The 11,490-nt window shown below is 40.9% G+C and overlaps 1 protein-coding gene across 1 annotated transcript; it reads right to left on the reverse strand.

Moving 5' to 3' along the window:
* Window positions 1-578: 578 nt before the first annotated feature.
* On the reverse strand, window positions 579-8,453 carry LOC139739818 (uncharacterized). The gene is made up of 4 exons (XM_071650412.1): window positions 8,303-8,453; window positions 6,194-6,363; window positions 3,585-3,770; window positions 579-1,741 (listed from the first exon to the last, which is right to left on the reverse strand). The coding sequence occupies exons 1-4, from the start codon at window positions 8,451-8,453 to the stop codon at window positions 686-688; spliced, it is 1,563 nt and encodes a 520-aa protein (XP_071506513.1). The 3' UTR covers window positions 579-685.
* Window positions 8,454-11,490: the final 3,037 nt, after the last annotated feature.

Genomic DNA, 11,490 nt, shown 5'->3' on the forward strand with positions numbered 1-11,490 from the left:
TGTCTTTATTAACTCTGTTACTGGAAGTTCCCAGACAGCATACTATTCAAGTAAAAAAAAAAAGAATAAGGCAAATTAAAAGGCACTTGGTTGCTAAGACATTTACATACTCAGCTGATTTTCCATAATTATGAAAAATTACAGGACAACTTAATCGTCACAAGACTCATCCCTACATCACTTTTACCTTTCTAAAATAAATGTCTCAAGGACTGGCACAAGGTGAAACTCTGGACTTTACACAGTTGCTAGAAAATGGTGAAAATCTTGGTTCCACTCAATTAACACTTCCAACAGATGTCATCTCAAAACACACATCAGGTAAGGAAGATAAATAAAACACTCATCACACACACACACGACTCAAATAAAACTCACTTCTTTATATACATATATGGACTTTATGTATCTCTCGATAAATACAGCAATGCGAGTGTGAGGTAAATGCATCACATTTTTCACATTTCAGAAATGCAATTTTTAATAAAAATCTTGAATATACTGTCATAGTTGAAAATTGTGACAAGGTATCAGTATTCAACTGAATAAAATTTTAATCTTAGACTGGACTTCATTGTTTCCCAGTTTGGAGAAAACATTTGAGACATTACGCAGCCATTCATCAGGAAACACCCTAAAACTCAATCTCAAAGTTCCCAAAGCATGCTGCGAAAAGAGACTGGCCTCATTTCCAGGATATATTGAGATTGTAGTTCAGCTTCTTTGCCACCTTGCACCAGCCCTCGTAGTCCCTCCTGTTGATGGCAAAGCAGTCCATGAGGGTCAACGCCTCCAGACTATTCTGGCCGTCTAACACCAGCTGCGAGATGCCCTGGCTGGTGACGGCGTTGCACTCATGGAGCGTCAGAGACTGCAACTCGCGGAAGCCGTGGCTCGCCATGGCTTCTGCGATGATGGCGTCATTGAAGCTCGCCACGCGTATGACCTCCAGGGTCCGCAGCGAGCGGCATTGCGGGAAGACGTAGCTGAGCATGGCCTCTGTGAGGGTGATGTTTGTGTTGGTGCACCAGAGGGCCATGTCCTCGAGGTGTTGGAAAGGCCTCTGTGGGCCGGGCGGAGTCTCGTCACCCGAGTGGAAGCATATATCATCCAGCATCATGAACACGAGAAGCCTGCACAGGTTGGGACACAGGACGCCGATGCGCAACAGATCCAGTCCATCAAAGTCCTCCAGTGAGAGCGCCTTCAGCTGAGCGCCCCGCTTCTCGAGGTACTTCCACACCCCGAGCACCGTCAGATTCCCAGAGCTGGCAAGTTTCAGCTCCCGCAGGTGCTCCAGGCCGGCAAGATCCGAGACTCCCCTGGAGGAGAACCCACGGGCGAATCTCAGATCCAGTGAGGTGAGCTGCGGGCACAGGAACGAGATGAGTTTGAGGTGACTGTCCGAGAGGGTGGTGAAATCGCTGCACTCCAGCAACCTCAGTCCATTCTGGCCTCTCTCCCGGTCCACACAGTCCCTCCCTAGTCCTCTTCCGTCTTCTGATGACTGCGAGAAGGTGCGGAGGTACTGGGCCGCATACTCCTCGGTGATCGGCGACTCGGCAATGATGCTCGAGATGAGGTTTGAGTTGTGGAGCTCGCAGAGCTGCGGGATGCTCCTCAGTAAGGCCCGGATGCCAGTCTCTGTCACCATGGAGGAGTAGAGGTCCAACTTGCGCAGCTGGAATCTTTGGTGCTGCATGGCCAGGTTGCACAGAATCCCCACATCATTGTCACACACCTGCAAAGATAACATACGTGATTATATGATATATCGTCTGTTGAGAATGAGGAGGACGTTGAGGTGCCTTGAACACAATGGCTTCAGTGGCAACTTATGCCCTTATCTCTCATTTTTCATTATCCCTTTTCTTTCCTTTCATCTTTTCTCCTAGGGCTTAGAAACATTGTATTAAGCACATTACAAATGTAATGTATCATTACTATTATTATTATCATTCTCACCTTATGATATGTGCAAGGCCCGACATTGGCGGTGGCTTGATGGCCCAAAGCCACTAAAAATTGGTGTTGGGCCATCAAAATTTAAAAAAGTTTATTTTTGCATACCGTACCTTTTTATCAACTAATATTAAAAATAGATAGCTTTGTTTCCTTTCATTTAGCACTTCTACATTTCTTCTTTTGGCCACCAACATTTAAAGTCTAATGATTTGAATGGGCCACCAGAGGAAAAAAAAAAGTGTTGAGCCCTTATAAATGTATACATTTTATTTTTTATTTTTTATTCACAGATCCAAACTGAATCATCCAGAAAAATAAAGAATGTATTTCAAGCATTTGTCACATAGTGATTCTGTCAAGACAAACAAATACATTAATTTATCAGATGGGCCATCTGATGACTCAATAACCATCATGGTCCAAATGTCAGATTTGTGTAGAAATCCACCTTTTGAGCAGAGAAATAGAGAACTGTATAGCTGCAGTGTTGGTCCACAACATTGCAAGTCTTATTCAAAGATTGCATAATCCATGATGTTTGATATACAACTCTGAAGGACATACTGCAATGTTTATGCACCAAACGCGGCACCTCAGAAAATTGCCTGCAGGTGACCTACCCAAAAACATTGGTGATCCATGGTCATGATTTACTGGTTAACGATTTTGAAAGGAAAGAAACACTGAATGTACCCTTATAGCCCCAATGTCATTAAAGCTGTATAACCACATGCAAGTTGCCATGCATTGAATTTAGAGTACAAAACTATCTGCCAATGCAACTTCTATTTGCAATCCCATGACTTTTGGATGCAGAAAATTGGAATTTTTGTTACTTGACAAGAATTTTACATCAAGTATTTGCTAAAGTCCTACTTTAACCCATTCCTCCCACAATTCTGTGAGAGCCCCCAATGCCCCCAAATGAGATATTCCTCCCACAATTCTGTGAGAGCCTCCAATGCCCCCAAATGAGATTCTGTTTGCAGGTCGACAGAGAACAGACAAGTTGGTGATCTACCTGTGCGAAAGCAGTCAAACAGTACAGGTATTCCCTTTCCACGGTCAACTACACGTGTCACTATGAACGATGAAAATATCGATCAGGTCCTAAGTATGAATAGACCGTGCGCTGATGGGCTCACAAACTCTTTTGTTCTACACATCTTTGATCGCTATGTAGGGCCCTACATCTTCATATGAGGTTTATAGCAAAATCAACTACACTGGAGAAAAAGGAATATAATACTGGGAAACACACAGTTTTCATACCGAAAGAAAACTGATACTGATAGAAGAAACTGTAATCTTTCGATTAAAGTCATTTTTCTAGGCAGCATAACAAACATGAATTTAGGCCACGTATGCAGGCACTCTTGTCTACAATTTGGGAACCGGTATACCGAGTTCCGTGTATCAGTTGACGCCATGGGAACTTGGTATACCAGATTCCAGTAAGGAACAGATTAATAATGGTCCATGCATTCTATTCATAGATACTGTCATTTGAAACGACTTGACATTTCCCTGATTTAGGCTCCATGAACAATATAGATAGGGATCAAATGGAAGGTAACCAAAATCATAATACCCTATCTCGGGCAGCCACTACTACAAACCTGACAGTGCTGAAGGCTTAACTCTTGCAGGTCACTACATAGACGGAACAGGGACTGGACAGCCAGACTACTGATCTTTGTCTTGGAGAAATCCAGCTTGACAGCGAAGGGCAGGTTGTTCGCTAGGACCTCCAAAGCTGACGTCGTCACGCGACGGCACCCACGCAGGTTCAGGGACTTGATTTTCTGTGACGTGCGAAACAAAATGTTGCACGAGTATTGTGTAGTTGGAGAAAATGCCATTCCAAAAGGATTTCATACTACATGCAGATAGTGTCAAAAGAAAATGTGTTTTTTAATGGTGTCCTGCATTCTAGCAGTCCACATATTTCTTTTGTTGAATCCTGAATGATTCTTTAGATGTACCGGGCTATTCAGCATTCTCTTTTTTTTCTGTGGAATTGAAGTTTCAGGGTAAATCTTATACTGTAAAAGTGGAAATTTTCGCGGTGTTGAAATTTTTGCGCATTTCGCGCAACCAGAAGCTAGCGCGAAAATAAAAGCATGCAAATATTTTTGCTTGCCATTTGTTCCAGTAGTTGAGGTCTTGATTCCCCAGAATTAAATACACGCAACACTCTCCTTACCCAGCTGAGTGCGAAAAATTAGTCACGCGAAAATATTCACTTTTACAGTACCATAAGTTGTGGTACCGGTATTACTATTTCAAATTTAACAACAAAGGCATTCACTATCTGCATAACAAAAAAAAAATGAAAGTTCTTGATTGGAAATAACCCTTTGTGTGACATCCATTGTTAAACTACATGTGGCTCACCATCTGGTAATACCAAGAGGTTGGCAACTTCGCCTGCAACACAGATTCCATGTTTATTCCTACCCATGCACATGTGCACTTTACACTTGCCAGTAGCCCTACATAATTACCCATATTCTTCAATTCCGTGACAGATGAATCTTTAGGGTACTTTGATGTGGCAGCATACAAATGCTTCAGTAAATAGCAGCAGCATACATCTCATTATATATTCTAAACTTTGTTTGTGAAAATGAGAGTGCATCATCTCTTGACAAAACAGTGGTATACATATTGCTCAAATTCTATGAAGCAAACAGCTCCTTGTACTAAACGACATCTCTCGCCTACAGATACCGATAAAATGTACTTTACTTTGAGGGAAAAGTAACACCTTAGTAAACTCTAGTGAAGAAAAATATATTGATAGGGAAACAGGCAGTGCTTGCTACTCATTCATTTATCCATTGTTTATACTCAATGAATGATAGACCTCTCTCGATATCTCTGTGTGCAACATCAATTTCCTCTTCATAGGAATGTGTGTGAAATATGTGCATGTCAAATTTGTGCACATTAGACTCATTTGAACAGCAAGGGTTAAACGGACATGTCCAAGGGTAGTTTAAAAGTGATAGCATAGTGAGAATTCTGGATATCATACCTCGTTTTACGTTTGCGGTAGATAAAAAGGGGAGCTGGGATTAAAGTCACAATTATGTCACATCAGTTACTTAACCAATTGAGGATGAGTCCCGAGTATACTCAGGCAAGTGGCTATGGGAAATGGGTGTTGTAGAAAAATAGCCCGTCCTTAAAGGGGATGGCTAGTAACTGATCAGTGAGAATGCTGGAGGATGATTGTTCCAATCCTTGTGGGATTCATTTAAGAGTACATTATATATCTATTATTGTGTGAAAATTATTTACTTCAGAATGGTCTCATATTCAAGTAATGTGCAGTTCAATGTTTCCAGGTTAGCATGCCTGTACAGTGTCAATGCCTGTACAGTGTCGATTGTTAACGGCCCGTTAACGATCGCCCCGTCACTGTACAGGCATGCTAACCTGGAAACATTGAACTGCACATTACTTGAATACGAGACCATTCTGAAGCAAATAATTTTCACACAATAATAGACATATAATGTACTCTTAAATGAATCCCACAAGGATTGGAACAATCATCCCCCAGCATTCCCACTGATCAGTTACTAGCCATCCCCTTTAAAGGAAACCCAACCCAAAGAGAAATGTGGATTGAGTGAAAGCAGCAACATTAGTAGTACACATTAGTGAAATTTTGAGAAAAATCAGACAATCACTGCAAAACTTATGAATTTTTAAAGTTTTGGTGTTGAAACCACTGGATGATGAGACTACTAAAGGTTATGATGTCATGTGTGAACAATAATATAAAGAAAATATAAAGGGAATTCCACAAAAATTCACTTTTCTAGCATAATGAAAGAGCACTTGACTAACCGCTTTCATAAAACAGGGGGAATATTATTGCTACCCTTAACATATATAATGTTAGTATCAAGTTGATGGAATGTGTAATTTTTTGAAAAAGAAATTTTTGTGGAATTCCCTTTCTACTTTCTTTATATTGTTGTCCACACATGACGGCATAACCTCTAGTAGTCTCCTCATCCAGCGGGTCCAACACCAAAACTTTAAAAATTCATAACTTTTGCATCGATTGTCCGATTTTCCTCAAACTTTCACTGATGTGTTTTACTAATGTTGCTGCTTTCACTCAATCTACATTTCTCTTGGGGTTTGGGTTTTCTTTAACAGACTAAAAGAATTACTGTACTCATTCGTGTCATCACAAGAATGAACACACCTTGCACCTGGATGCAAGCATGTACACGATTTCATCTGTCACAAGCTTGGTACATTCACTGAAGTCCAGGTGCTGAAGGGCGCCCCCATTGATGAGGAGGTGAAGAGCCGGTCGAGTGAGTTTGCGCCTGTCAATTAGCCTGGCAAGTAAAGCGTGGGCCAAAGATGGGCCTGTGGAGAGAAAATGGGAAGATTATCTTGTACTATCATCAGAAGAGACAAATGCAACACACTTCCAAGCTCTGCTTACTCTTTGAAAAGGATCCAGTAATTATGCCTACAAACTGTTTTGGCAGAATGATTACAAGTCCGATCTTTTCTGGATTGGGCAAGTCATCAAAAGCAATTCAAGCAATTTTTGCTGAAAACTGTGAACATATCCAGGTTTACACTCTTCTTCACCAAATTATGTCAGTGATAAATGAGTTAAATGTTAGTGGAATTTTCGTCAGAGTGACTACCCATAGGAAAGAAATCAGCCTGCCGCATACTGCTGCGGAAGCCTTGCCGCAGATCTGCCGCAGATAGGCATCATTTTCACATGCAAATTAGCTGCTGCCGCAGACTCTTCCAGGCCACTGAGGGAGACTGGAGAGCCTGCGGCAGATCTATGCGGCAGACTGTTAATGATGAATATTCATATAAGTACGATTTCAGGAAGAGCTTGTGGTAGATCTGCGGCAAGATTTCTACAGGTGTGCAGTAAGTAAGCGGCATTAAGGCTGGGGCAAGTCAGCGGCAAGTCTGCAGCAGACGCCTATTAAATATGTATAGATCTAGTAAATGACCTAACCTACGTAGGCAAATATAATGCACGAATTATCAGGGCTGCTGCAAGTAAGCGGCAGGTATGCAGCAGTCTTGCTTAGACTCAGCTATTATAGTTCTACATACAATTGCAATGCATCACATGATTTATATACCCACAAAAAAATTGTTATGTTTTATGGCACGGTTACTAAACTATCTGTGGCATATCTGCGGCAGATCTGCAGCAGGCTGTTAATGATGAATATTCATAAGTACAATTTCAGGAAGAGGTTGTGGCAGATCTGCGGCAAGATTTCTACACATGCAGGTATGCAGTATGCGAGAAGTCTGCCGCAAGTTCCTCTCTGTGGCAGCCTTCCCGCAGATCTGCCACAGACTGTTCCTGCCGCATACTAACGGTTAGTATGCGGCAGGTCTGCAGCAAAGCTTGGTTCTGCCGCATACTCCCGCTTACTCTTGCCGCAGACTAAAAATTATGCCGCAGACCTGCGTCAAGTCTGCCGGAGATCTGTGGCAGACTTTTCTTTTTCTTATGGGTAGTGTGATAATAGTTTGTAAAGCGCTCAGGGCACATTGACCGGATGGATAGTTATTGTGTTAAATAAAACTGTTATAATTATTATCATTATTATCATTTCTGTTGCTGTAATCATTGTGATCATTCAAAACTTTTTAGTTATGATAAAACAAGATCAGATCAAACTCATATGATGTTATGCAAACAAGGGCTGTGACTCCTTTGGAAGTACATACTGATGGTGATGAAAGCATAAAAATTGCATCCCTAGGTAAATTGTAATTCATTCAATATAATCCGAAATATCAGCACATACACTGGTAATACGCGTATATATGTCAGAGTAGCCATGAAAGTGGTGTTGGTAAAGGAATACACTGTAAGTACTTGACAAAAAATCACCCCATCCCCCCCCCAAAAAAAAAAAAAAAAAAAACATGCAAAGGAGGTTACATAAGCCAGTGATGAATAAATAAGCCTGGTATAATCACTACAATTGCCCTCAAATGCAATGCTGGAATAAACAGTATACCTTTTCTTCTTTTCCTTCTCAATTCCCCCCCCCCCCCCTCCCTTAATTAATAACTTTATGGGAATGCAAACTTGAGATGACATTGAGAGAGATTTCATCAGTGCTCGATGACTGTCACAATTTTTGAATTACCACCAACTTCAATGAAAAAATTGTTCTTTACAGCACATCTTCACATTTTCTAACATCAATTGGAGCAATGCAGTGCAAACTCAAGTTTATGAAGTGTGACGATGGATAAAAGACTGGTATCAAACTGTGGACACAGAAGTTCCAGAAAAGGCACTAACTGGGTAGGTCATCAAATGGTCCTATCATGAGTCTGTATCGGCCCTTGTCCAGGATGTTCTTCTCATAGTCCCTGGTCCAGAAGTCAACGTTGGCTGTGATGTGGTTGATACACAGTCGGCTCAAGTAATCGATGGTAGTACACTTTGGCATGGTGGCGCCCCCCTCAGATTCTCTGTCAAAACGATGGGGAAAAAAAAATCACATGTGAACAACATATATATATATATATATATATATATATATATATATATATATATATATATATATATATATATATAAGGGGAACATTACTGGATGTCATGATGCCATGTTGAGTGATGCATTAACTGAAAAGTTCCAATCACCCTAGTATTAAGTCAGGGAAACAATGGAATTAAAATAATGAGTATTTCAGTCTCACCACAGAACCAGTGATACTAATTGTCGATCATGAACAAATTTAGGGGTCAAATATATGATTGCCAGCTCTACCATGCAATAATGAATCACACATAGCTATGTTTTTTTCTTAGTTGTTGCTGAAAGTTAAACTCTAAAGATATTTGTCATTGTTGTGTATGATGACAGAGAAGCATGACTATAGGACATGTATTCTTATACTTCTTTTCAATCATGACATCATAACAGCATGAGATATCTTGAAAGTGTCCACTGAAATGTGAACAAGAGAATATGGGACCAAGGAGCTATTACACGTGTGTAATAGCTCCTTGATGGGACCATCACATTTACCCACAGGCATGCAGCCACACTCTGACATTGTATAGACACAGTATGATTCCAGGCTGCTGGACACACAAAGAGGATTCAAGATAATAAAAGTTTGGACAATTTTACTCTCAACATCCTATGAGATCTAATAGTAAAAGACAGTTTTGTTTCATACATAATAGGCACATGAAAGTAAGACCATGAATGTCAATGGACCCCCCCCCCCCCCAAGATTTAATAGAAAATACCTCACTGTACACTGGACAAAGGAGATTGGTGAAAATAATTCTCTGCATACATTTGATCACTGTTTCTTCAATTAGATTGCCAACATCACTATTCTGTTCACAGTCTACTTCATACCAAACTTACACAATCTGGAGGTTTGCTCCATATCTCATAGATGCAATTTACCTGTTATTCCCTAGGTGTCTAAAAAATGTGTCACAGTTTGATAAAGTTGGAAATATTTTTTGCTCTCATTTACACAGTAGAGATGTTGAGACATCATCCACCTACACCGTATATAAGACCAGATAAAAAAAAAAGAGAAGAAATTATGACTTTCTTGTCCCTGTCCAAATTATTTGCTGCTGCATCAATTTTTTGTTTTGTTTTGTTGTTTTTGTTTTTTTAACAACAAACAGACAAAATTTTACACATGCACAGCCTAAACATCATACGGTACTTACGGTATCTGTCTGTCTGTGTGTGTGACTGTACATGTGCGCACTCTAAGAACTGCATACTACATGTACCTCGACAGACTTCATTCAACTTGCCATAAACTATTTGTATTGATTTTAGCTCTAAGTTACCTGAAAGACATGTCACATATCACAACTTCATTTCAGATTGTACAGGCAGCGTACGTCATACTCGCTTGAGCAGAATGAGTAGTTTTGAGCAATGACACGAAAGTTGATAATGATATTGACGTTTCCTGATAACCACTTTGGTTCAAATGTAAGTGAGTGATTGGAAATAAGCTATTAAAAGTACTTGCTGTGATTTTGGTGCAATTTGGTTTAGCTTTATATGAGTTATCTAGCGCCAGTGGGTGTAATCTTGCATCATATTCTACCTCCTTGAGTTATGGGGGATTCTGCATGGCTGACTTTTTTTTTCTTTCCCCAGCCGTATTGTGGCAGCATGGTTGGCATCTTTGCTCACAGTTGCAAAACAGGGTCTGTAGATTATGCAAGGCCTGTTATGACAAGTTTGCTTTGCCTTTGTTTTCTTGCATGTGTGTGTGTGTGTTTTTTTTTTTTTTTTTTTTTTGGTAGAGGGGCCTAATAAGCAGGCTAATACCTGAGCAATAATGTCACACTGATTTGTAGGGAGGCCCTACATGTAGCTGTCAAAAATGGAGTCCTCTAAAGCCAAGTAAAACTAGAAAGTACCGCTTAAATTAGTTTCTCATCCAGATTTTCTTACAGAGGTGATTGATGCAGGAGGTCCTTACTTTTTGATATCTATTTTTGTGATCTGCAGCATCTGTAGCTTTGCGCTAAACAGGTAACATAAACTTGTACACATCAAGTGCCAGCCAGATGATCAAGATCCTTGCGCTCGACTTGGCTGGCAGTCTCAGGAGCACGGCAGGAAGATCTTACAGCTCTCCATGCTCTTTAGGATCAACAATGACCTTGCCCACTACCCATAAAATAATCAAATTAAAACTTCTCCCACTACCCCCTCGCCAACGACACTCTTGATCGTTACAGCAAACAATTCCAGTTTGTCACCTGCAGAACACAGGACATATGGGGGTCATCTTTCCTACCAAGGACCATAAAGGACTGGACAGGAACAGCATTCTAAAGGAAGTAGTGACTGCTGCAACCCTTCACACATTTGATATGTCAAGGGTCAGCAAATAATCAACCATCATTGTTTGAAAAAAAAAACAAAACAAACAAACAAGAAGGATTTGTTCAGTGTAGACTAGTCTATATGCCATATTTTGATTGATAGCAGATCAGTAGAGAAGATCAACATTAGGACGAGTCAAGCTTGGTCTACATCCCTAGTGCAATGCTAATCAACCTATTGATTGTGGGCATCTTCGGCAAGACAAGACAAACAAAATATTCAAATAACAAGCCTCCAGCCAGGCACCGGTACATACACCCAGCGAAGCCGGGTGGGCACACGTACGTACCCCGTACGCGTACCCAGCTATCCCCAAGCTGCTAGCTGGCCGATTGGGCGTTGCTTGTGCAATACCACAGATACAGTCTGCGGGGCAGGGGCTGCACCACATGCCAGTTTAGGCCCCTAGCTAACCCTACTACAGGAAACATATCAAACGTGTCCTTTCCATATTGACCAGTATTTGTTTGTTACAGTGTGTAGCAAACGTGTGAACAAAGATCATAATATGTGATCTCACCTTGCTTTTGGAGTTTCAGATTCCGTGTTTTGTCACTAGCAGGTGCAACGTCAGGACGGTAGAAACGTCTGGTGCCAACCC

Source organism: Diadema antillarum, unplaced genomic scaffold (genome assembly GCF_040938485.1).
Source record: "Diadema antillarum isolate AM-2024a unplaced genomic scaffold, OU_Dant_1.0 seq00000819_RagTag, whole genome shotgun sequence".
Lineage (NCBI taxonomy): Eukaryota > Metazoa > Echinodermata > Echinoidea > Diadematoida > Diadematidae > Diadema > Diadema antillarum.